The sequence below is a fragment of the Pan paniscus genome, chromosome 6 (assembly GCF_029289425.2).
Source record: "Pan paniscus chromosome 6, NHGRI_mPanPan1-v2.0_pri, whole genome shotgun sequence".
Classification (NCBI taxonomy): Eukaryota; Metazoa; Chordata; class Mammalia; order Primates; family Hominidae; genus Pan; species Pan paniscus.
The window spans coordinates 142222505-142250268 of NC_073255.2; the positions used below are offsets into that span (position 1 = coordinate 142222505).

At 44.8% G+C, this 27764-nt stretch overlaps 1 protein-coding gene across 8 annotated transcripts in view; it reads right to left on the reverse strand.

The window, feature by feature from the left end:
* SRPK2 (SRSF protein kinase 2) overlaps positions 1 to 26931 on the reverse strand; it is a 286551-nt gene extending 259620 nt beyond the window's left edge. For 2 of the 8 annotated variants that reach the window (XM_034964710.2, XM_034964709.2), the window contains exons 1-3: positions 26711 to 26912; positions 16749 to 16989; positions 16163 to 16217 (exon numbers count right to left, since the gene is read on the reverse strand). In XM_034964710.2, the coding sequence (XP_034820601.2) occupies positions 16163 to 16217; positions 16749 to 16989; positions 26711 to 26781 (367 nt within the window). In that variant the 5' untranslated portion in view covers positions 26782 to 26912. Of the gene's footprint in view, positions 1 to 16162; positions 16218 to 16305; positions 16480 to 16748; positions 16990 to 26710 lie in introns of those variants that run through there. The other 6 variants (XM_034964718.2, XM_034964715.2, XM_055114799.1 and 3 more) reach the window with 4 other exon arrangements.
* Positions 26932 to 27764: the final 833 nt, after the last annotated feature.

The window sequence follows — 27764 nt, forward strand, 5'->3', positions numbered from 1 at the left end:
ATTAGGGCTGCCTTATACTGAGCTATATAAAGCATAATACAAACTATGAAAGGTTCCTTTGGAGACATATACAACAACCAAATAAAGCACCCCAACCCAAACAAAGGAAAGAAAAAACTCTGAGCACTAACTATTCACATAAGTTGTACTATAGCACCAGAAGATTCCATCAAGTTGCTCTACCTTCACCTTTGGTTGGTGGTCACGCGCCTAGAATTTAAAAAGCCTATAAGCTTAAGAATCTGGCAACTCCAGGTAATGATTTTTTTTAATATTGCCTTATTTGAATATATGTAATAATTTTTCCTCTTTGCAAACAGAATACAAGACAATATTAAAAATCTGTGAGTACGACTGGGCATGGTGGCTCACACCTATAATCCCAGCACCTTGAGAGGCCCAGGCGGGTGGATCACCTGAGGTCAGGAGTTCGAGACCAGCCTGGCAAACGTGGTGAAACCCTGTCTCTACTAAAAATACAAAAATTAGCTGGGCATGGTGTCAGGTGCCTGTAATCCCAGCTACTTGGGCCACTGAGGCAGGAGAATCACTTGAACCCAGGAGGCGGAGGTTGCAGTGAGCCAAGAAAGCGCCATTGCTCTCTAGCCTCAGCGACAAGAGTGGAACTCCATCTCAAAAAAAATCTGTGGGTCCTATTGGACCTGTAATACAAACAGAGCAAGACAAAACTCTCTCTAATCCTTAGTTCCAACATAGATAATACTACCCACCTATACCAACTAATGAAATAATGATAAATTATTTATAAACTGTCAAGATCAGAAAAAAGATACTAATGCTAATGATATCTGAAGGCCATCAATGATAAACAAACGTAATAAATTTTTCTCAAATCTCATTCTCCTTAGACTTCTCTCCCTCAACCCGTTTATCCTTTAACTTTCCTTCCTTTACTCTGCCACAAAAAAAAAAAAAACATTTTTTCTTTTTCTTTTTTTTTTTTTTTTTTGAGACAAAGTCTCACTCTGTTGCCCAGGATGGAGTGCAGCGGCATGATCTTGGCTCACTTCAACCTCCACCTCCCAGATTCAAGTGATTCTCGTGCCTCAGCCTATGAACTGGGATTACAGGCGTGCACCACCACATCCAGCTAATTTTTGTATTTTTAATAGACATGGGGTTTCGTCATGTTGGCCAGGCTGGTCTCGAACTCCTGGCCTCAAGTGATCCGCTTACTTCGGCCTCCCAAAGTGCTGGGATTACAGGTGTGGGCCACCGCGCCTGGCTCACAAAAGACATTTTCTAAATTTCAGACCAAGCCCTCTTCTCTCCACCATCCTCTTTCCTGCAGTAAGCTGACCTTACTGTCGTAAGTGCTTTAAATGTCTCCTTGAAGTCCCAGCTTCCCACCTGCCCATCAGCTCCCTGTACCATACTTCCTTTTCGGTTCTAGTCACTTTCAACTTGGTTATGCCTAAAACAAAGTCTCCCTCATCTCCAAACAATTTCTCCCGACTTTCTTTCTTTTTTGAGATGGAGTCTTGCTCTGTCGCCCACGCTGGAGTGCAGTGGCATGATCTTGGCTCCCTGCAACGTCTACCTCTTGTGTTCAATTGATTCTCCTGTCTCAGCCTCCCAAGTAGCTGGGATTATGGCACATGCCACCACACCCAGCTAATTTTTATATTTTTAGTAGAGACGGGGTTTCACCATGTTGGCCAGGCTGGTCTCAAACTCCTCACCTCAAGTGATCCACCCACCTTGGCCTCCCAAAGTGCTGGGATTACAGGCATGAGCCACCGCGCCCAGCCAGTTTCTGCCAACTTTCTTATTCTTCATTAAGTATAACAGTCTAAGTCAAAAAAACCTTTAATTTTGTCATTTTGTATTGCTTTTCTCTTCATGTCCCATAGTTAATTAGTCCTACTCCTGCTGATTCTTCTTTAAAAGAGCTTTTCCAAAATTTAAGAGCCTTAAAAAGGTTCAATGTCTTTGACCTAATATTTCCATTTGCAGGATTCCACCTAGTCTAAGAAAATCTGAAATGCATACAAAGATATTCACTGAAGTAATACCATGCCAGAAAACTGGAAACATCTGTCTAGCAATAGGGAAATATTTAAGCAAATTAAACAAATTAGAATGTTAGTCATTAATAATTAGTTATGAAGTTTTTAAAGACATGAAAAATATACATATATTTTTTTGAGTCAGAGTCTCATTCGGTCGCCCAGGTTGGAGTGCAATGGCGCCATCTCTGGCTTAATACAACCTCCACCTCCCAGGTTCAAGCAATTCTCCTGCCTCGCCTCCGGAGGAGCTGGGAAGGGATTACAGGCGCCCGCCACCACGCCCAGCTATTTTTGTGTTTTTAGTAGAGACAGGATTGCACCATATTGGCTAGGCTGGTCTCAAACTCCTGACCTCGTGATCCACCCGCCTCGGCCTCCCAAACTGCTGGAATTACAGGCTTGAGCCACTGCACCCAGCCAGCCCATGAAAAATATTTATAACAAAATGTAAAATAAGGAAAGCAGGATACAAAATCATATATAAGAGATGATAATGTAAGTAACAAAAACACAGGAAGAGAAAAAGGCCAGAAGGAAATATAACAAAATATTAGCAACATCCTATCTGTGCATATCATGCTGGCTGGTGAGAATATGAGTCATTTTTGTTTTTTGTCTTTTTATACTCCTATAATTTCTAGATATGGCATATAATATTTTTAAAACCTGGAAAAAATTTATGTTTAAAAAAATGTGTTGCTAATTCAAGACTCTTCAAGGTCTCCCTAAGTAAACTACAAATTCAATATTAACCCAACCCAATAGCAAAACAATACTGAGATAGGGACTTAAAAATATCATCTTAATGAAAAAATATGCAAGAATGGCCCCCAAAAGTATAAAATCAAGTGTAACAAGTGGGTATGGGGGTATAAGAGAGCCCTTGCATTTCCAAAAACTGAAATGTAGTCAGGCCAAGCACACTGGCTCACACCTGTAATCCCAACACTTTGGGGAGCCAAGGTGGGAAGACAGCTTGAAGCCAGGAGTTCAAGACTAACCTGGGCAGCAAAGCAATACCCATCTCTATTTTAAAAAGAAAAGAAAATGTATTCAAAATCACAGCGATCAAGGTAACCTGGAACTAGAGCAAGGACAGAGAAGTCAACACACTCAAGTACAGGTGGAAATACAATTGAGTTAGCACAACTAGATAAGCTATTTAGAAATAAATAAGCAAGCAACAAAAGCCTAACAACCACAAAACGGCCAACCTTTACTGAATATTTACCACAGGTCCACAATCCTTGGGACCAGATGTTTCCCTATTCAAGTTTTTTGGGTTTTCCAAAGGTAATATGGCACCCATATCATGTATTATGCAATATTCCAGAACGGTATGGAGAAGCTCACCATAGGTATTTTAAAACATGCAACTTATAGCTGGGCACAGTAGGGCAAACACCTGTAGTCCCAGCTACTCAGAAGGCTAAAGCAGGATCACTTGAGCCCAGGAGTTTGAGTCCAGCTTGGGCAATGTAATGAGAATTCATTTCTTTTTTTTTTTTTTTTTTGAGACAGAGTCTCTGTCTGTCACCCAGGCTGGAGTGCAGTGTCATGATCTCAGCTCAATGCAAGCTCCGCCTCCCAGGTTCACACTATTCTCCTGCCTCAGCCTCCCGTGCAGCTGGGACTACAGGCGCCCGCCACCACGCCCAGCAAATTTTTTGTATTTTGTTTAGTAGAGACAGGGTTTCACCATGTTAGCCAGGATGGTCTCTATCTCCTGACCTTGTGATCCGCCCGCCTTGGCCTCCCAAAGTGCTGGGATTACAGGCACAAGCCACCACGCCCGGCCAAGAATTCATTTCTTAAAACACACACACACAAACACACACCCCTACGGCATTCTTCATCTCAGAGCAAAGAGTTGTAGTCCGTCTACCCTCACCCCATCCCATCCCTATCCATTGAAAACCTGTGCTATAATCCCACTACTTCCTGACAACTCAGGATTTTTGCTCCAAATACCCCTTTTCTTGCCCATATTTTCAACCTCTAACTTTCTACTAGCTCCTTGCCATCCTTTTTTTCTTTTTTTTTTTTTTTTGGTGAGGGGAAGGTATAGAGTCTCACTCTGTTGCCCAGGCTTGAGTGCAGTGGCACGATCTGGCTCTCTGCAACCTCCACCTCTCAGGTTCAAGCAATTCTCCTTCCTCAGCTTCCGTAATAGCTGGGATTACAGGCGTGCACCACCACTCCCGGCTAATTTTTGTATTTTTAGTAGAGATGGGGTTTCGCCATGTTGGCCAGGCTGGTCTCGAACTCCTGACCTCAGGAGATCCACCCACCTCGGCCTCCCAAAGTGCTAGGATTACAGTAGTGAGCCACCACGCCCGCCCCCCACCCCCCTTTTTTAATAAAAAGCACCTTTTCTCCTTTACACACACACGCGCACACACACACACACACACACAAAGCTTATTCAATAACTAATCTTAAGAAAAACAAACAAAACAAAAAGGACCCTGCTCTGTCTTCCTATTCACTTTTACAGCTGCAAGGTTGCTTTTATTTTAAAACACTGTGCTAAGATAGTTCCAGCTATAGTCTCTAATGATTTTCTAACTGCCAAAAGCAAAGGCCAAGATTAAGGCTCATCTCACTTGAATTTTATCTGCAGACTAACACTGCTGACCACGCCCTTCTTGAAATGCTGTATTCCCTTGGTTTCTGTAAGACAACTTTCTCCTGGGTCTCCCATCTCTCTGGCTCCTCCTTTACCAACCCTACCTGTAGCCTTCTCTTCAAGTGTTAATGTACCTTCATTCAGCCAGTTCCCTACCATCAGCTATACCTGACAACTCCCAATATATATCACCCTCAACAGAGCTCTTCCCAGTGCTCTAGCTATAAACACTGACCGAACAGCTCTTAAAGGAATTTATATAGAGACCTCAAAAAGCCTGGCCAGGCTGGGCGCGGTGGCTCATGCCTATAATCCCAGCACTTTGGGGGGCGGAGGAGGGTGGATCACCTGAGGCCAGGAATTCAGGACCAGCCTGGCCAACATGGTGAAACCCCATCTCAACTGAAAAAAAAAAAATACAAAAATTAGCCAGCCGTGGTAGTGGCACTGTAATCCCAGCTACTCAGGAGGCTGAGGTGGGAGAATTGCTTGAACTTGGGAGGCAGATGCTGCAGTGAGAACTGAGATCGCGCCACTGCACTCCAGCCTGAGCAACAGAGCAAGACCCCGTATCAAAAAAAAGAAGAAAAAAAGAGAAAAGCCTGGCCAAAGTCACCATTAATTTTTCCGAAACACATTCTGCATTCCCTATTGCAAAGAATGGCAACACCACCCATAAATTTAGCTAATTCAGAAACATGGAATTAATCCTAGAACCCTCCCACTCTCCTCACATTAAACTGGACACTAAGTCTAGTGGATTCTGGCCCCTTAATATACATCAGTCTCCTGAAGCCTCATGCAACAGCCTCCCAATGGAGCCCCTGGCCTCTAAGCAACTCCCCACACAATAGCTAAAGGAATCTTTCTAAAAACCTGAGTGTGTACCCCTTAACAGCTCCCCAGTCCTTTGTTTGACTTCCTCAGAGCCCTATCTATTGCTTACCACACCCTGCACTCCAGCCTTACTAACCTGCTTGACATTCCAAGACTACACGCCATTTTAAACCACTGCATGTTGACACCAACTGCAGTGTTTCTTCGGCATGGAAGGTCCTTGCCCTGCCCCCTTATTTTACTTGGAGAACTACTGGTTCTTCCAGAACCAGTTTAGAATGCCCTCCTGATTTCCAGTTTGCTTTTAGATTACAAAATGATATCCATAATGATTAGAAAGATACACAACTTATACATACATCCGAAAAAGAAGTCATCTGAAAATCTACAAATTTTTATAAATCAGTAAGAAAAACTTACGACACAATATTTTTTTTAAAGGGTAGGGGGCAAAAGACTTAAAAAGGCGCTTCACAAAACAGGAAACTCAAATGACCAAGAAACATATGAAAAGATGTTGGCTGGGCCTGGTGGCTCACGCCTGTAATCCCAGCACTTTGGGAGGCAAAGGTGGGCAGATCACGAAGTCAAGAGATCAAGACCATCCTGGCCAACACGGTGAAACCCCGTCTCTACTAAAAATACAAAAATTAGCTGGGCACGGTGGCACACACCTGTAGTCCCAGCTACTCAGGAGGCTGAGGCAGGAGAATTGCTTGTACTCAGGTGGTGGAGGTTGTAGTGAGCCGAGATCATGCCACTGCAATCCAGTCTGGCAACAGAGAAAGACTCCGTCTCAAAAAAAAAAAAAAAAATGATGTTTAACATCATTACTCAGGAAAATGCAATTGAAAACCATAATGAAATATCAATACACACCCATAATAGGTAAAATTTATTACAATGACACTGCCAAGTGTGGGCAAAAATGTGAAGCAACCTTAAGTGTCTTTACACTTGTGGGAGAGTAAAGTAGTTCAATCAAAACTACATCTTTGAGCCTGGGCAACATAGGGAGATCCCATCGCTACAAAAAATTTTAAAATCAGCTGGGCATGGTGGTGCTCACATGTAGTCCCAGCTACTCAGCAGCCTGAGGCAGGAAGATCATTTGAGGCCAGGAATTTGAGGTGGCAGTGAGCTATGATTGTGCCACTGTCAGCCAACAAAGCAAGACCCAGTCTCTAAAAAAAAAAAATATATATATATATATATATATAAAGTCAGCCCTCTGAAACTGTGGACTCTGCATCCATAGGTTCAACCAATCATGAATCAAAAACAATCAAAAGTAAATAAATAATAACAAAATAAAAACTACAAATTAAAAAAACACCATGTAACAACCATTGACATGGTATTTACATTGTATATATATATATTATTAGTAATCTAGAAATAATTTAAAATATACAGGAGGATGTGTGAAGGTTACAAGGGACTTGAGTATCCTCAGACTTTGTTATTTGAGGGTGTCCCAGAACCAATCCTCCAAGCATACTGAGGAATGACTGTATATTCTATATGATTTCATTTATATGAAACTCAAGAACAGACAAAACTAATCAATAATGATAGATATCAAAAAAGTTGTTGCTTCTAGGTGGTAGAGTATAGACTCGGGAGAGGCATGAGAAAACTTATGGAGCATTGAAGGGGTTTTATATACTGATCTACATGGTCGTTACAGGGGTATAAATAAATGTAAAAAAAATCATCAAACTGTACAATTAAGACGAATGCACTGGGCCAGGCGTGGTGGCTCACGCCTGTAATCCCAGCACTTTGGGAGGCCGAGGCGGGCGGATCACAAGGTCAGGAGATCGAGACCAGCCCGGCCAACATGGTGAAACCTAGTCTCTACTAAAAATACAAAAATTAGCTGGGGAGTGGTGGCGCGAGCCTGTACTCCCAGCTACTCAGGAGGCTGAGGCAGGAGAATGGCTTGAATCGGGGAAGCGGAGGTTGCAGTGAGCTGAGATAGCGCCACTGCACACCAGCCTAGCGAAAGAGCAAGACTCCGTCTCAAAAAAAAATGAGTGCACTGCCAGGCATGGTGGTAGGCACCTGCAGTCCCAGCTACTTGGGAGGCTTAGGTGGGGTATCACCCAAACCCAAGAGGGTGAAAGCGGCCTAGGCAACAAAGCAAGATCCTATCTCTAAAAAAGAAAATTAAAATTAAAAATGATGTTTTATCCTTAAGAGGGAGTTTCACTGCGTCGCCCAGGCTGGCACTAAGTGGCGCAATCTCAGCTCAAAGCAACCTCTATCTCCCGTGTTCAAGCAATTCTCCCACCTCGGACTCTGGAATAGCTGGGACTACAGGCATGTGCCACCACTCCCAGCTAATTTCTGTATTTTTAGTAGAGACGGGGTTTCATCATGTTGGCCAGGCTGGTCTCAAACTCCTGACCTCAAGTGATCCTCACTGATCTTTAAAAGATCAATGCACTTTACATACATGCATATACATGTATGCTAGGACTCAATTTTTAAAAAATGAACAAAACCATGCACAAGTAAAAGAATAACACACCAAAACAATTAGATACCCTAAATTAACATGCTAAATTTTTTTTTTTTTTTTTTTTGAGATGGAGTCTCGCTCTGTCGCCCAGGCTGGAGTGCAGTGGCGCCATCTCAGCTCACTGCAAGCTCTGCCTCCCGGGTTCAAGCAATTCTCCCGCCTCACCCTCCTGCATAGCTGGGATTATAGGCACATGCCACCACGCCTGGCTAATTTTTGTATTTTTAGAAGAGACGGGGTTTCGCCATGTTGGTCAGGATGGTCTTGATCTCCTGACCTTGTGATCTGCCCGCCTCGGCCTCCCAAAGCGCTGGGATTACAGGCGTAAGCTACCATGCCCAGCCGCTAAAAAATTTTTAAATTAAAAATAATTAGTGGAGCCACAGCTGACGCTTGCTTCTTAAATCTTCTGTATTATACTGAATTCTGTACTGAATTTTTTACCATGACCATATTACTTTTATTACTAAAAAAAAAAAAAAAAAAAAAAAAAAAAGCTGGGCCAGGGGCAGTAGCTCATGACTGTAATCCCAGCATTTTGGAAGGCTGAGGCAGGCAGATCACTTGAGGCTTAGGCCAGGAGTTCCTGACCAGGCTCTACTAAAAATACAAAGAAAATAAGCTGGGCATGGTGGCGCATGCCTGTAATCCCAGCTACTTGGGAGGCTGAGGCATGAGGAGCGCCTGAACCCAGGAGGCAGAGGTTACACTGAGCCAAGATCATGCCACTGCATTCCTGCCTGGGTGACAGAGCAAGACTGTCTCAAGAAAAAAAAAAAAAGTTATTTCATTAAAATGACAATATTAAAATGAAATCTGGCCAGGCGCAGTGGCTCAAGCCTGTAATCCCAACGCTTTGTGAGGCCAAGGCAGGTAGATCATGACGTCAGGAGCTTGAGACCAGCCTGGCCAATATGGCGAAACCCTGTCTCAGTGAGCCAAGACCGGGCCACTGCAGTCCAGCCTGGGCAACAGAGCAAGACTCCATCTCGAAAAACAAAACAAAACAAAAACAAAAAAACTAAGCACTACTGTACCTAAATCTTACAGTTCTCATCACACTGTCCTGCAATGGTCTTTTCACAAAGCAATCTCTTCTACTTTAATTATCTTACTCTTCTAGCATCCAACACACACCCTGGCACTAGCTATCTGCAGCACTAGGTATTTGCTTCATGTCCATTTACTGTATTCTACTGTAGAGGTAGTAAGCAAAAATGTTTGTTGAATAAACAAATGTGTAAAAAAATAAGAAATGAAAATTAGGTAATCCATGAGAAGTATTCCAAAGTCATGGGCTTATGAGCTTGAATTTATACTACAGGGAAGTATAAATTCAAGGGTTGAGGCTTACTGAATAAGGATATAAACTTGTATCATTACATTCCAAAATTCTCACCAAGCTGGGCGCGGTGGCTCACGCCTGTAATCCCAACACTTTGGGAGGCTAAGGCAAGCAGATCATTTGAGGCCAGGAGTTCGTAACCAGCCTGACCAACATGGTGAAACCCCATCTCTACTAAAAATACAAAAATTAGCCAGGCGTGGTGGCACATGCCTGTAGTCCCAGCTACTTGGGAGGCTGAGCCAGGAGAATCGCTTGAACCTGGGAGGTGGCAGGTGCAGTGAGCCATGATTGCGCCAGTGCACTCCAGCCTGGGCGACAGAGCAAGATGCCATCTCAAAAAAAAAATAGAAGCAAAGTATACCCAGATATCCTTTAGCCTGTGAATAAACTGTTAATCCACACAATGGAATACTTGTTACCAATAAAAAGGAAAGCACAACCAGGCACGGTGGCTCATGCCTATAATCCCAGCACTTTAGGATGCCAAGGCGGGTGGATCACCTGAGGTCAGGAGCTCGAGACCAGCCTGACCAACGTGGAGAAACCCCGTCTCTACTTAAAATACAAAATTAGCCTGGCATGGTGGCACATGCCTGTAATCCCAGCTACTCAGGAGGCTAAGGCAGGAGAATCACTTAAATCCAGGAAGCGGAGGTTACGGTGAGCCAAGATCGTGCCACTGCACTCCAGCCTGGGCAACAAGAGCAAAACTCCATCTCAAAAAAAAAAAAAAAAAGGAATGCTCTGCTCACACAGGCAACAACATGGATGAATCTCAAGGGCATTACGCTGCATGAAAAAAGGCGAATCACAAAAGGTGACATACTGTATAATTCCATTTATATAACATTCTCGAAGTGGCAACATTAAGTGATAGAGAACAGATCAGTGTTTCCCAAGCTTAGATTTGAAGAGAGAGTGACTGTTCTTTGTGGTAATGAAATAGTTTGGCATCCTGACTGTGGTGATTATTCTAATCTGCACAAGTGACACAATTTGTTAGAACTACACACAGAGTGCATGTAAAACTGATAAAATCCAAGTAAAATCTTTCTTGAATTAATAACATTGTCTCAATGTCAATTTATTGGTTTCAACAATGTTCTATGGTTAAGATATCAACGTCAGGGAAGTTGAATAAAGAGTACACAAAGAACTCTGTACCACTTTTGCAAGGTCTTTTGAGTCTGAAATTATTTCAAAAGTAAAATTTTTTTTTTTTGGAGACAGAGTCTCGCTCTATCGCCCAGGCTGGAGTGCAGTGGCACAATCTCGGTTCACTGCAAGCTCCGCCTCCTGGGTTCACGCCATTCTCCCGCCTCAGCCTCCCGACTAGCTGGGACTATAGGTGCCCGCCACCATGCCTGGCTAATTTTTTGTATTTTTTTTTTTTTTTTTTTAGTAGAGATGGGGTTTCACCATAGCCAGGATGGTCTCGATCTCCTGACCTCGTGATCTGCCCACCTCAGCCTCCCAAAGTGCTGGGATTATAGGCATGAGCCACCGCACCCGGCCTCAAAATCAAATGTTTTAATAAAAATTTTACAAGAACAAAAAACAGAATTTTTTTTTTTTTTTAATTGAGACAGAGTGTCGCTCTGTCACCCAGGCTGGAGTGCAGCGGCATGATCTCAGCTCACCACAACCTCCGTCTCCCAGGTTCAAGCAATTCTTCTGCCTCAGCCTCCCGAGTAGCTGGAACTGCAGGAGCACACTACCATGCCAGGCAATTTTTGTATTTTTAGTAGAGACGGCGTTTCACCCTATTGGCCAGGCTGGTCTCGAACTACTGACCTCGTGATCCGCCCACCTCGTCCTCCCAAAGTGCTGGGATTACAGGTATGAGCCACCACGCCTGGCCAGAAATAGAAAAATTTTAAGGAACAATGGATAAATGGATAAAATGTGGCATATTGACACAACTATTCAACAATATAAAGGAATTAAGTACTAATATGTGCCATAACATGGATGAACCTTGAAAACATTGTTCTAAGGAAACCAGACAAAGCCACATACTGTATATTCCATTTACATGAATGTTCAGAATAAGCAGATTCATAGAGACTTAGAATGTAAATTAGTTGTTGCCAACGCAGGGGGAAGGGGAATGGAGAATAACTGGGAAATAAATATGGAGTTTCCTTCTGGGGAAGTGAAAATGTTATAGAATTAGATAACGGCTGCACAATTTAATGAATAGACTAAAAATCTGTAAATGGCCTACTTTAAAAGGTAAATTTTATGGTATGTGAACTATATCCCAATAAAAGTTATGAAAAAAATAAATGAAAGAGATCTTTTAAAAATTGTACCTCCATATAAACATACTATAAGGCAAAAATTTATCCCAAGCTATGTGATGTAGCTAATTCCTAAGATTTGTGACTAAACAGCACTACAGTCCTTCCGTTCTGCCTGTTACTCACAAAGCAGCACAATTAATAATAAGCAAACTAAACTCACAGGACAATCTAACAGGATTAAAATTTTGACCCACTAAATAATCTTAATCTTATTCCTGACAACTACAATTTCCAGTGTACCATAAAAGTAGCCTCTAGGAACTGGCTCAATTCATAAAAGCTCACAGATTTGAAATGAACTAAAATTAATTAAAAGCCTGCTTGTATATACAAAAGTAGAAAATGACAAAAGTAAATCATATTATACCAAGCCAGACCCACAGTCACATAATTCAAGTTTGCCAGTCATCATATTAATAGTTTAAAATTATACCTATTACTCCTTTTCCTCCTCTGGAAAATTAATCAAAAAGCAAAAACCGTGCTTCAAGAGACCTGAATTCTGATCCAAACGAAGCTATTGTGGGCTTAACCTGTCAGAGCTGTCTGTAAAATTCGGGGTACCCTGAAAATACTAGTCTCCTGGAGATTCTTTTACCACTTCTCAGGTGCCACTCCTCACACACTCAACGTCACCTGGTTTCCCATGCACTACTGCAGGCCACTTCTGTTTCCACTACTACCCCCTTCCCCACAATCTATTCTCCACATAGCAACCTTTTTTTTTTTTTTTTTTGAGACGGAGTCTCACTCTGTCGCCCAGGCTGGAGTGCAGTGGCACGATCTCGGCTCACTGCAAGCTCCGCCTCCCGGGTTCACGCCATTCTCCTGCCTCAGCCTCCCGAGTAGCTGGGACTACAGGCGCCCACACGCCCAGCTAATTTTTTATATTTTTAGTAGAGACGGGGTTTCACCGTGTTAGCCAGGATGGTCTCGATCTCCTGACCTCGTGATCCGCCCGCCTCGGCCTCCCAAAGTGCTGGGATTACAGGCGTGAGCCACCGCGCCCGGCTTTTTTTTTTTTTTTGGGATGGAGTCTCGCTCTGTCGCCCAAGCTGGAGTGCAGTGGCACAATCTCGGCTCACTGCAAGCTCCGCCTTCCAGGTTCACGCCATTCTCTCGCCTCAGCCTCCCGAGTAGCTGAGACTACAAGCGCCCGCCACCATGCCGGGCTAATTTTGTTTTTGTATTTTTAGGAGAGACGGGGTGTTAGCCAGGATGGTCTTGATCTCCTGACCTCGTGATCCGCCCGCCTCGGCCTCCCAAAGTGCTGGGATTACAGGCGTGAGCCACCGCGCCCGGACAGCAGCCCTCTTTTTAAACAGGAATCAGAACCTGTCCCTTCCACATGTAAGCCTCCAATGGCCTACGAGGGTAGACACGCTCTGACTCCTGCCTCCCATCAACCTCTCTGGGCCACTCAGGCCACCCTTACTTTTGGGTTTCTCGAATACTTCCAGCCCATTCCTCCCCAGGGCCTCTGCCACACTGGATCTCCTCCTCATTCTCGATCCTGCCCAAATGCCATTTCTCAGAGAGTGGACTCTGGTCCCGGGCTGCCTTGATTCAACAGCTGGGCATGTTACTTACTCTTCCTGTGTCCCTGTTTCACCTGTAAAATGTCCGTAATAACGGTGCCTACCTCTTAGGGTTGTCACAAGGTATATGTAAAACAATCGACAGAGTAACTGGCACAGTGTTCAAATGTCATCTATTATTATTACTTAAGATGTCCCATCTTAATTTTCTTCCTCTCCCTTAGCCCTTTCTGAAATTATCTTGTCACCCTCTTTGTGGTTTTCCCCAAACCTCCCAAGGTTAGCTTTGCAAGGAGCTTTGTCTTGTTCAAAACTCTATCACCGGCCGGGCTTGGTGGCTCACGCCTGTAATCCCAGCACTTTAGGAGGCCGAGGCGGGCGAATCACGAGGTCAGGAGATCGAGACCATCCTGGCTAACACGGTGAAACCCCACCTCTACTAAAAATACAAAATATTAGCCAGGCGTGGTGGCGGGCGCCTGTGGTCCCAGCTACTCAGGAGACTGAGGCAGGAGAATGGCGTGAACTCGGGAGGCGGAGCTTGCAGTGAGCCGCGATCGCGCCACTGCCCTCCAGCCTGGGCAACAGAGCAAGACTCCGTCTCAAAAAAAAAAAAAAAAAACCTCTAACACCATCTCCGAAGACAGACATGTGAATACCTATTGAAGACATGAATAAATAAATAACATCAAACAGTTCTTTTAAATAATATCTTGATTCAGGTCGGGCACGGTGGCTCACGCCTGTAATCCCAGCTGTGTGGGAGGCCGAGGCCGGTGAATCACCTGAAGTCAGGAGTTGTAGACCAGCCCGGCTAACATGGTGAAACCCCGTCTCTACTAAAAAATACAAAAAAATTAGCTAGGCTTGGTGGCGGGTGCCTGTAATCCCAGCTACTCAGGAGGCTGAGGCAGGAGAATCCCTTGAACCTGGGAGGCGGAGGTTGCAGTGAGCCAAGATCGGGCCATTGCACTCCAGCCTGAGTGACAAGAGCGAAACTCTGCCTCAAAAAAACTATTAAATAAAATTATGACTTGATTCAAAGAGTTAAGTGAAAAATGGCAATGCCTCAATCAGTTATATAATTGGGCTGGTCCCGTTACCTTACAGACTAGAGCCAGTTCGTTTCATCATTAGCTGGTGTGTTATTTTCCCCCTCAAATTCTATCACATATACACAATACACAGTGGGAGAAACTGGCAGATTAATCTGTGAGAGGAAAAGCTGAGTACTGTGGCTATTCACTAAGTCTTCATAAACATACCACATAAATCCAAACTGCGGCCCACCAAAAAGGCCCTCGACCATTAGGAAAATCATACTCTAATATATGCAAATACAAGACACATATTGACTTAATTAGAACTGTTTTTCCACATGTACGTAAAGGTAACATGCACATATACGTGTCTATTTGTATATACATGCACACATAGCCATCTCCGACACTGGGGTCATACTTGTTCCACTTCTTTTTATGTTTCTGAATATAACAGACTACGTGGAATTAAATCAATGCTTTGAATTAAGAGCTGTGATTAAAACCCAGTACTTATTCAGAATCCTAAACATTACAGTTCTCCTTACCACTGGGTAAACTTCCATGGTTCACCAAAGGAAATCTCAAATTTAAGGTTGTAATTCACTTGAAAGCTAGCACTAATTTTTTTAAAAGCACCCAAAACTACCAAAAATCCAGTCCATTTTAACATCTTATGAATTCAATATCCAATTTTTACCGACCAATTAGTTCTTCAAGTCTTTAGGAAGTGCTTTCCCCTTACTCTAATGGTTTTTTCTTTTTCTTTTTTTTTTTAAGGTATTTTTAAGTCACTATCCACATTTTGTGAAACTGAAGGACCAAGGCCAACGAGAAGGGGAAAAAAGTGAGCGTGCTGCGAGGTACCCCTCAAAGGAAACAACCAAAAATGTTTCTGGATTTTATTAAAGATGATGCTGGATTCTCGTTCCCCATAGTACCAAAGATGCCACACAGAGTATTCTTGCTCAAAAGAGCGAAGCAATTAATCTAGAGGAAGAGATAACGACGTCGAACGCTGGTAAATCAAAAAAATTAGGAGAGAGGAGTGGAAAAGGAGAAGACGCGGCGGCGCTGTGCGGTCTCGGAGCTGCTCTCCAGGAAAGGGTTCTTGGGCAGCGGCCCCCCTGCTCGGGTGAGCGGCCAGGCTGGAGGTGGCCGCCACGGGCGCGTTTTCCACTCCGACCGGCTCCCGCGCACACGCCCACCGCCCTGCGCACCACCGCACCGCGACCCCGGCGCCCGCAGCGCACCCAAGTCACGCTCAACCCGAGCGGAAAGTTTCGAATCCAAACCCGAGAGCCGAAACGCACAGGTCTCGGGGCTGAACTCGCGCCAGGAACACGCCCGAGGCAAACCACTTGACAACCAGCTTAGGTTCTCAGCAGAAAGGCCGACAGGCGGGGGCCGGGGAGGAAGGGGAGGCGAGACACACGCCCTCCCGCACACTCGGCCCCTCCGCCTCCTCGGCCCGCGGCTCAGGTGGGAGCAACGCAGCCGCTACACTCCCGCAGCGGGCGGGCCGGAGCCCAGCGGCGGACGCCGGGGCCCCTCCCAGAAAGGGCCGCGACCCCCGGGCCAGCTCGCGGGCAAGGGACGGGTGCGCACGCCCTGCCCGGCGCCTTCCCGCCGGCCTCCCGCCCGCCGGCCGGTGGCGACCCCGGGCGGGAGGGCGCGGGGTCGAGGCTCCGTGATGCTAGGGAACCGGCCGCGGCCCGCGCGCCCCTCCCCCGCCGCCGCCCCTCCCCCCGGGCCGCCCGCCGGGCGCAGGAGCCGAGCGCCAGCGTCCCGGGGGACCAGCCCGCCCGCCGGCCCGGGGACCCGGACAACTTTCCCCTGCGCGGCCGCGGGCGCCCCCGACGGGGCGGGTGTGGGGAACGGGGACAGGCGCAGTGTGGACTCACTTTTTCGGATGTTTCTCTCTTTTCGGCCTCCGCTTTCGGGCCTGAATGGCCAGCACTGGGGAAGAGAAGGCACACATTAACGGTCGGGCCGCCCGCCCGGGCTGGCCGCGTGGCGGGGAGAGGGCGCGCCGCGGGCCACTCACCTTTCCGGGAGCTCATTCCGACGCGGCGGAAGCGGGGCGGGGGGCTTCGCGGCGGCGACGCGGGCGCCGAGACGAGCTGGGCTGCAGCCTCCACTCGCTCCGCCGGCCGGGAGGAGACGGGAACCGCGCCTGCGCCGCCGCCGCCGCCGCTCCAGCAGGGACCCAGCAAGACCCGCCCCCGTCCGGCCCCGCCCCCGCCCCGCCCCCACCCGCCGGCCCCGGGGGTCGGGACCCCAGCGCCCAGCGCCCCGCGCCCCCGCCCCACCCACCTGTGCAGAAGTGGCCGCCGCCCATGGCCGCGCTGGCCCTCGGCCTCCCCCACCCCAGCCCGCGGCCCGGGCCTCCGCCTCCTGCGCTCCTGCGGCTGGCCCAGGCCGCCCGCCTCTCCCGGGCACCGGACCCGCGGGACCCTCCCTTCCCGCCGCGGCCTCTCCCCTCCGCACCCCGGCCGGTCGCGCCGCCCGCTGCTCCATGCGCTCTTCCTTGGCCGGCGCCTCCGCGGGTCTCGCACCACCTCTCTTCCCGCGGCCTCTTCTCTCCCTTTGCTCCTCTACATCCTTGCATCCCCATGAGCGCCGCTTCCTCCTCTCCGGCAGGCGTGGAAAGGGCACACGACCAAAAGCTGGGAAACCTGGGTCCGCGATTAGCGGTGTGACCTTGGAGAAGTCATTTTCTCTCCCACCTCTAAGTGCCCTCCAGGATTGCATGAGTTTAATGAAGGAAAAGATACAGATAGCATTCAAAGTAGGACAAAGGTTTTGCACATGAATTGAAACTCGCTTCCGTAAACACCAGGTGTATAACAATTCAAAACAACAATCACACCAAGTAGTTATTTTCTGCATCCTACAATGAGGAAACTGAGTCCCAACGAGGTTAAAAAGTTTAACCAGCCAGGATCGAAATTCAGGCCTGGCCGTCGACAAACCACCTTATCAGGCTGCCTACACAAGATGTGAATCAAGTTGATAGTGGCACAAAAAGATAACTGCAATGTTCTCTTATTTATGTAAATAATTACAATAGTTTTTGAAAGATACGCATTCTGACTATTAACTCCCTCATTGGTCACACAACTGTATCTTTGACAAGGTGGCTTACACTAAGGATGATAAATCAGAACGGGAAACTCTGCTTGGATTTTGAAGAGTCCTTAACTTTTTATATTCAAAAAAAATCAAACCCTATAGAAAAGTTACAAGGAAAATACAATTAACAGCCAAATTAACCCATATTCACCAATTTTTAACATTCTGCTACATTTGCTATCTATGTGTCTGTGTGTATGGTTTATTTTGCTGAATCATTTGAGTTTTTGTAGACACTGTTACCCTTTATCCCTAAATGTTTCAGTACATATCTACTAAGCATAAAGATAATCTCCCACATAATCAGAATTCCATGATCACTCCAAGAAACTTTCATACTAATACAATGTAATCATCTGTAACATACAGGCCATATATATTCAATTTTGCAAAATATCCCAGTAATATCCGTTGTAGCTGATTTTCTTTTTTTCCCAATCAGTCTACCATTAAGGATCATCCGTTGCATTTAATTGTCATGTCTTTTTAAACACCTTTAGTCTAGAATCATTCTTGGTTTTGTGTTTTGGTTTTCTTTCTTTCTTTCTATTTATTTATTTATTTATTTTGAAATGGAGTCTCACTCTATCACCCAGGCTGGAGTGCAGTGGCGCAATCTCAGCTCACTGCAACCTCAGCCTCCCGAGTCCAAGTCATTCTCCTGCCTCAGTCTCCCGAGTAGCTGGGATTACAGGCATACACCACCACATCTAGTTAATTTTTGTATTTTTGTTGTTGTTGTTGTTTAGTAGAGACAGGGTTTCACCCTATTGGCCAGGCTGGTCTCGAACTCCTGACCTCGGGTCATCCACCCACCTCAACCTCCCAAAGTGCTAGGATTACAGGCCTGAGCCTCGGCACCCAGCCTTTTTTTGTTTTGTTTTGTTTTGTTGTTTATAACATTGACTTTTTTGAAGAATCCAGTTCCACCATTTTGCAGAATGTTCCCTGTTTTGGATTTGTCTGTTTCCCTATGATTAGATTCAAGTTAAACAATTTTTTTGGGTGTACTATAGATGATGTTGTATTCATCTTAGTGCATCAAAATATGATGTCAGTTTGTTCCATTACTGGTGATGTTACAGTTAATTATTTCTCCAAGATACAGGTACCTTTTCCCTCTGTATTTAAGAAGTCTGTATGAAAAATGAGCAAAGGATTTGAATGGACATTTCTCCAAAGACATAGAAATGACCAAACTAGCATGTGACAAGAGAATTAACATCATTAGCTGTTAGGAAAATACAAAGCAAAACTATAATGAGCTACTACTTCACACCTACTAGGATGACTATAAAATTTATTTATTTATTTATTTATTTATTTATTTATTTATTGAGATGGAATTTCGCTCTTGTTGCCCAGCCTGGAGTGCAATGGCACGATCTCAGCTCATCGCAACCTCTGCCTCCCAAGTTCAAGTGATTCTCCTGCCTCAACCCTCCGAGTAGCTGGGATTACAGGCATGCGCTACCACGCCTGGCTAATTTTGTATTTTTAGTAGAGCTGGGGTTTCTCCATGTTGGTCAGGATGGTATCGAACTCCCGACCTCAGGTGATCCACCTTCCTTGGCTTCCCAAAGTGCTGGGATTACAGGCATGAGCCACTGCACCCAGCTAAAAATTTTTGTAATGGAAAATAAGGCCAAACGTGATGTCTCACAAGTGTAATCTCAGCATTTTGGAGGCTGAGGCTGGAGGATCATCTGAGTCCAGGAGTTGGCGGCTGCAGTGAACTATGATCGCACCACTGCACTCCAGCCTGGGCAACAGAGTGAGACCCCATCTCAAAAAAAAATGTTAATGGAAAAAAAGTGTTGGTGGGGATTTTGGAACCCTCATATGTTGGAAACATTGAAACCCTCCTACATTTCTGGTGGGAATGTAAAATGGTGCAGTTATTATGGAAACAGTCTGTTGGCTTCTCAGAAAGCTAATTATAGAATTAACAGCAATTCCACTCCTAGGTATATATGCACAAGGACTGAAAACAGATACTCAAACAAATCTTTGTACATGAGTGTTCATAGCAGCGCTATCACAGCCAAAAGGTGGAAAAAACCTAAATGGTCATCCATAAATGAATGGATAAACAAATTGTGGCATAGACATACACTGGAATATTTTTTTGGCCATAAAAAGAATTTAGTACTGACACATGCTACAATGTGGATGAACATCAAAAACATTATGCTAAATAAAAGCAGCCAGACACAAAATGTCACATATTGTATGATTCCATTTATATGAGATATCCAGAATAGGCAAATCTACAGAAAGCAGATTGGTGGTTGCCAGGAGTTGGGGGGTGGGAGAAGGAGGGAGCAACTGCTTAATGGGTACCAAGTTTTATTTTGGTGTCATGAAGATGTTTTGGTGCTAGATAGAGGTGGTGGTGGCACAACATTGCTAATAGACTAAAAGCCACTGAATTGTTCTCTTTAAAGTGGTTTCTTTCATTTAATGTGAATTTCACTTCAAAACAAAACAACGAAGTTACTTGTGTGGGGTGATACTTTGAAACTGTGTGAATATCTCTTCCCTGACAATATCTCAATGGGTTGGCATCCATTGATGATTCTTGCCTAAATCAACTATTACCACACTGGTTGTAGAACAGTGATTTTATAATCCTATCATTCCATCTATGTTAAGTGACACATTCTTTTTTCTTTTCTTTTTTTTTTTTTTTGAGATGGGCGTCTTGCTCTGTTGCCGAGGCTGGAGTGCAGTGGTGTGATCTCAGCTCACTGTAACCTCCACTTCCCAGGTTCGAGTGATTTTCCCACCTCAGCCTCCCAAGTAGCTGGGACTACAGACGCACACCATTTGTATTTTTAGTAGACATGGGTTTTCACCATTTTGGCCAGTCTGGTCTGAAACTCTTGGCCTCAAGTGATCCACCTGCCTCTGCCTCCCTAAGTGCTGGGATTACAGGTGTAAACCACTATACCCAGACTTAAGTGATATTCTTTTTTTCTTTTTTTTTTTTTGAGAGAGGGTCTTGCTCCGTCGCCCAGGCTGGAGTGCAGTGGTGTGATCTCCGCTCATTGCAACCTCCGCCTCCCAGGTTCAAACAATTCTCCTCCCTCAGCCTCCCAAGTAGCTGGGACTACAGGCATGTACCACCACACCCAGCTAATTTTTGTTTTGGTTTTTTTTTTTTTTTTTGGCGAAGAGGGGAAGGGAAGTCTCGCTCTGTCGCCCAGGTGGGAGTGCAGTGGCGCGATCTTGGCCTAATGCAACCTCTGCCTTCCAGGTTTAAGTGATTCTCCTGCCTCAGCCTCCCAAGTAGCTGGGATTACAGGCACCCGCCACCACTCCCGGCTAATTTTTTTGTATTTTTAGTAGAGACTAGGTTTCACCATGTTGGCTAGGCTGGTCTCAAACTCCTGACCTCAAGTGATCTACCTGCCTCGGCCTCCCAAAGTGTTGGGATTGCAGGCTTGAGCCACCGCGTCCAGCCTAATTTTTGTATTTTTAGTGGAGATGGGGTTTCACCATGTTGGCCAGGCTGGTCTCAAACTCCTGACCTCAGGTGATCCGCCCACCTTGGCCTCCCAAACTGCTGGGATTAAAGGCGTGCACCACCGCATAAGGAGGAGCTTTTATTTCTCCCTTTGGTTTTTCTTTTTTTTTTTTTTTTTGCCTCTCCTGCTCCTCTGCCTTTTTTCTTTCTTTCTTTGTTTCTGGCTTGTTTTTTGTTTTTGGTATCAATATTGACAAAAATTACTGTCACTATTTTTTTGTTGTTTTCAGAGGACAGGGTCTCACTCTATGGACATGAGCCACCACATTCAGCCTTTTTATTATTTTTAAAAAGGCTTTATTGAGATATAACTCACATATATACAATTCAGCCACTTTAAAATATAGAATTCAATGGTTTTTAGCATGTTCACAGCGTTGTGCAACCACTACCACAATCTAATTTTAAAACATTTCTGCGCCAGATGTGGTGGCTCTCATTTATAATTCCAGCATTTTGGGAGGCTAAAGTAGGAGGATCACTTGAGCCCAGGAGTTCAAGGTTAGGGAGGTTATAGTGAACTATGATCACGCTGCTGCATTTCAACCTCAGCAATAGAGCAAGACACTGTCTCAAAAAAAAAAAAATTGTTCCCCCCAAAAAGAACTCCATACAGATTAGCAGCCACTCCCCATTTCCTCCAATTTTCCCCTGCACTAGGCCTAGGCAGCCACTAATATACTTCCTGTCTCTATAGGCTTGCCTGTTCTGGACAGTTCATGTAAATGGAATCATACAATATATGGCCTTTTGTGGCCAGAGTCTTTCTTTCTTTCTTTCTTTCTTTCTTTCTTTCTTTCTTTCTTTCTTTTTTTTGAGACGGAGCCTCGTTCTGTCGCCCAGGCTGGAGTGCAGTGGCATGATTTCGGCTTACCGCAACCTCTGCCTCCCGGGTTCAGGCGATTCTCCTGCCTCAGCCTCCGAAGTAGCTGGGACTACAGGTGCACACCACCATGCCCAGCTAATTTTTGTATTTTTAGTGGAGATGGGGTTTCACCATATTGGCCAGGCTGGTCTCAAACTCCTGACCTCATGATCCACCCGCCTCGGCCTCTCAAAGTGTTGGGATTACAGGCGTGAGCCACGCGCCCAGCCAATTTGTGGCCAGAGTCTTTCACTTAGCCTAACATTAAAACCCATTTCTGCTACTTAATTTCTGCATGACCTTTGGCAAGTTACTTAATTACAACATCTGGAAAGTGATAACAACATGTACTAATACTAGTCCTCATAGGTCAGTTCGATAATCAAATAAGATAAATATCCAATAATAGTAATTCTTAACAACAGTTGGAAGATACATCGCCAATCTGTTGGATTTTTGCATTCAATTTTCAACAAATACTTATCAAATACCTATTATGTAGCAAGCATTATTCTAGACACTGATTCTATAGCAGTGAACAAAGCACACAAAAATGTCCCTGCCTTCATGGAGCTTACATTCTACTGCCAGAAAACAGAAAATAAACAACATAAATATGTGAAATATATATTATGTTTACTAGATGGTGATCATTTTTATTTAAAAACAAAACAAAACAGCCGAGCGCGGTGGCTTACGCCTATAATCCCAGCACTTTGGGAGGCCAAGGTGGGCGGGACATGAGATTGGGAGATCGAGACCGACCATCCTGGCCAACAAGGTGAAACCCCATCTCTACAAAAAATACAAGAATTAGCTAGGCGTGGCGGCACATGCCTATAATCCCAGCTACTCAGTAGGCTGAGGGAGGAGAATCACTTGAACCTAGGAGGTGGAGGTTGTGGTGAGCCAAGATCTTGCCACTGCCCTCCAGCCTGGGCAACAGAGTGAGACTCCATCTCAAAAACAAAACAAAACAAAACAAAAAACAGAAAGTGACTGGATGGAGTGGTTCACACCTGTAACTCTAGCACTTTGAAAGTTCAAAGCAAGAGGATTGCTTGAGCCCAGGAGTTCAAGACTAGACTGGGGAACATAGTGAGACCCCACCTCTATCAACTAAAAAATAAATTTAAAAAAAAAAACTGAAAGCAAAAAAAATCAACAATCTGTTGGGAGTATGGTTCAAGAAGGCCTCACCGAGAAGGTAACACTGAATTAAAGAACTTAAAGCTGGCTGGGCACAGTGGCTCATGCCTGTAATCCCAGCACTTTGGGAGGCCAAGGCGGGCGAATCACCTGAGGTCAGCAGTTCCAGATCAGCCTGGACAACATGGTGAAACCCCGTCTCTACTAAAAATACAAAAATTAGCGGGGTATGGTTGTGCACCCCTGTAATCCCAGCCACTCAGGAGGCTGAGGTGGGAGAATTGCTTGAACCTGGGAGACAGAAGTTGCAGTGAGCCGAGATTGCACCACTGCACATTCCAGCCTGGGCAACAGAGCAAGACTCTGTCTCCCAAAAAAAAAAAAAAGAACTTAAAGCTATCTTGCCAGTCCTTTTTACTTCTATAAATTAGAAGAAAACTATCTTTGCAAACCAGATATTTATGAATTGCTTTGAATTTATTGAATTAAAGTATACCAAATTAATTATCAATTAGCTTTACACATACTATAGTGATTTTTTAAAAATTCTTTTTATTTATTTATTTTTTTGAGACACAGTTTCATTCTTGTTGCTCGGGCTGGAGTGCAATAACATGATGTCGGCTCACCGCAACCTCTGCCTCCCAGGTTCAAGCGATTCTCCTGCCTCAGCATTCCAAGTAGCTGGGATTACAGGCATGCGCCACCACACCTGGCTAATTTTGTATTTTAGTAGAGATGGGGTTTCTCCGTGTTGGACAGTCTGGTCTCGAACTCCCGACCTCAGGTGATCTGCCTGCCTCGACCTCTCAAAGTGCTGGGATTACAGGCATGAGCCACCGCGCACGGCTAGTAGCTTTTAGAAAGAATGGTAAGTGGGGCACAGAGGTGCTCACCTGTCCTGTCAGCTTCAGTCCAGTAGTTTGACTCCAGTAGTTGAGTCCAGCCTGAACAATGAGACCATACATCTTAAAAAGATAAATTAAATGATAAATGATAGCCAGGCGTGGTGGCTCATGCCTGTAATCCCAGCACTTTGGGAGGCTGAGGCAGGCAGATCACGAGGTCAGGAGATAGAGAATATCCTGGCTAACACGGCGAAATCTCATCTCTACTAAAAATACGAAGCTGGGCGTGGTGGCAGGTGCCTGTAGTCCCAGCTACTTGGAAGGCTGAGGCAGGAGAATGGTGTGAACCTGGGAGGCAGAGCTTGCAGTGAGCTGAGATTGCGCCACTGCACTCCAGCCTGGGCAACAGAGCGACACTCCGTCTTGAAAGAAAGAAAGGGAGAGAGAGAGAGAAAAGAAGAAGAAGAAGAAGAAGAGTAGTAGTAAGAGGAGGAGGAGGAAGGGGAGGGGGAGGGGGAGAAGGAAGAGGAGGAGGAGGAGAGGAGAGGAAAGAGAGAGAAAGAAAGAAAGAGAAAGAGAGAAAGAAAGAAAGAGAGAGAGAGAAAGAAATGGAGGGAGGGAGGAAGGGAGGAAGGAAGGAAGGAAGGAAAGGAAGGAAGAGAATTATAAACCTAGTCTCTGTTGACTTTGAAATTAAGTATTTCTTCAGAAATGCATCACAATATAGAGTGACATTTTATTTTTTTATTTTTATTTTTAGTGGATGCTTTTTTTTATTATTGTTTTTACTTATTTTGTTTTTTTGAGATAGAGTTTCCTTCTTGTTGCCCAGGCTGGAGTGCAATGGCGTGATCTCGGCTCACTACAACTTCCGCCTCACGGGTACAAGCAATTCTCCTGCCTCAGCTTCCCGAGTAGCTGAGACTACAGGTGCACACCAGCACACCCAGCTAATTTTTGTATTTTTAGTAGAGACGTGGTTTCACCATGTTGTCCAGGATGGTCCCGATCTTTTGACGTCGTGATCCACCCGCCTCGGCCTACCAAAGTGCTGGGATTAAAGGCATGAGCCACCATGCCCGACCCCCTTGAGTGACTTTCTTTTTTTTTTTTTTTTTTTGAGATGAAGTCTCATTCTGTTGCCCAGGCTGGAGCACAGTGGCATCTCGCCTCACTGCAACCTCCGCCTCCCAGGTTCAAACAATTCTCCTGCCTCAGCCTCCTGAGTAGCGGGGACTATAGGCACACGCCACCATGCCCGGGTAATTTTTGTATTTTTTTTAGAGACGGGGTTTCACCATATTGGCGAGGCTGGTCTCGAACTCCTCACCTTGTTATCCACCTGCCTCAGCCTCCCAAAGTGCTGGGATTACAGGCATGAGCCACCACACCTGGCCTAGAGTGACATTTTAAAGTAATTTTTTTTTTTTTTGGAGACTGAGTCTCACTCTATCACCCAGGCTGGAGTACAGTGGCACCATCTGAGCTCACTACAACCTCCGCCTCATGGGTTCAAGAGATTCTCCTGCCTCAGCCTTCCGAGTAGCTGGGATTACAGGCACCTACCACCATGCCCTGCTAATTTTTTTTTGTATTTTTAGTAGAGACGGGGTTTCACCATGTTGGCCAGGCTGGTCTTGAACTCCTGACCTCAAGTGACCCACTCACCTTGGCCTCCTGAAGTGCTGGGATTACAGGTGTGAACCACCGCACCCAACCGGTTTTAAAGGAATTTTTAAGATAAATAATGTAATGAGGATGATTTAAACTTTTTTATTCGACCATATTTATTATTGCATAAATGAAATTAGTTATGCAAATATTATAATTAATAAGGGGAAGTATTAAATATTTATAAAACTGGATGTATTTTGGTCTCCATAGCAGTCCAAAATAAGTGAAAAAGGCAGTACATATGTATTTTTCCCCAATCTGTTACAATGAAACTCAAAATGTCCACATAGTATTAATTTTTCCCAAATGTAATAGAAAATGAAAAGAATGTTGTAAAACCAATTGGATTATGATATCTCCCAGTGGAGTCACTAAATCATGTTGCATCTTAGAAGGTATATTTAATATGTCATAGAATTGGAAAAAGATGGGAAGTCATATCACCCATCTTGGGGCCTTTAATGGATGAAAACCCAGCCTCCTTTTTTTTTTTTTTTGAGATGGAGTTTTGCTCTTGAAGCTCAGGCTGGAGTGCAGTGGCGCAATCTCAGCTCACTGGAACCTCTGCCTCCCAGGTTCAAGCGATTCTCCTGCCTCAGCCTCCCTAGGAGCTGGGATTACAGGCATATGCCACCACGCCTAGCTAATTTTTGTATTTTTAGTAGAGACTAAAATTTTAGGGTTTCACCATGTTGGCCAGGCTGGCCCAAGCCTCCTTTTAAAAGCAACTCCAAGGCTTTTAAATTCTTTAAAGTTTATTTATATCTAATCTGCCCATTCAATTATGAAGCTTAAACCTGTCTTTTGTTGTTTCACTATAGTGTACTTCTCAGTGGCAATAGCACCATCATAATAGTGTAACATAGAAGAGAGTGGCAGAGCCAGACTGCCAGAGTTCAAGGGCTAGTTCTGCCATTATTTACCTGGGCCAGCTTGAGCAAATTAGTCTCTCTGTGCCTTAATTGCCTGATCTGCAAAATGTAGATAGTAATATTACCTACCCTATAAATTTGTTGTGAGGATTTAATGAGTTAATTCCCATAAAATACTTGGAGGAGTACCTAAGCATGTCTGTTTGGAGGATTAAATGACTTAGTTCACATGAAACACTTAGAGAAGTATCTAAGCATTCAATAAATATTAGCTGATCATATATATGTGCCATGTTAAGCAATGTGTTATTTATCTATTGCTGTATAACAAATTTCTCCCAAATTTAGTAGCTTAAAAAAATAAGCATTTCATAACTCACAGTTTTTGTGGTCCAGCAATTTGGGAGCAGTTTAGCTGCTGAGTCAAGATGTCACTTGAGGCTGCAGTCATCTGAAGGCTTGACGGAGGCTGAAAGACCGGTTACCAAGATAATTCACTTGCATGGCTGTTGCAGAGGCCTCATTTCCTCACCGCATGGACCCCTTCATAGGACTGCTTGAGTAGCTGGCTTCCCCCAGAGTGAATGATCCAAGAGATAACAAGGGAGAAACTTCAATGCCTTTTATGACCTACCCTCAGAAGTCACAATCCATCATTTCTGCCACATTCTAATCATCAGAAATAAGTACAGCACATGCTTAAAGAAGGGGAATTAAGTCCCTTTCTGGAAGGGAGGATTATCAAAGAATGCTGGACATATTTTAAAATCACCACAAGGGGTCATTCCTTCTTTCCTTTAAATGCCTCTGATTTCAAGTGAGAATGCTTAGAGGCTCTTACTGTGCTACTTATTTAAGCAGTAGATATCAAAGGGAATTTTCAGTTCAACATTCAGACAAAACAAAAAGGAATAGGGACTGGATTGTCTAGAGAAAATCACCAATAGTGACAAGTTTGTTATAAATAAAATAGTATAGGAGACTCTTACATAAGCCAGTTCAAAAATGATGCCCAAAGATTTACCTGGGGCTGTATTAAAATTTAGAATATTGTCTAATATGCCAGGACATAATCAAATAGATTAGAAGATCTGGCCATAATCTGTGCCAAGTTTAACACCCTGGGCTCCATTTCTTCCGAGTCTTAGAACATGGATATAGTTCTGATATAATACTCATTTCTCAAATGCTTGAGCTCTCTGAGTATAAGAATTTGCTTTCCGACCAGGCGCGGTGGCTCACGCCTGTAATCCCAGCACTTTGGGAGGCCGAGACGGGCGGATCACGAGGTCAGGAGATCGAGACCATCCTGGCTAACACGGTGAAACCCCGTCTCTACTAAAAATACAAATAATTAGCCGGGCGTGGTGGCAGGCGCCTGTAGTCCCAGCTACTAGGGAGGCTGAGGCAGGAGAATGGCGTGAACCCTGGAGG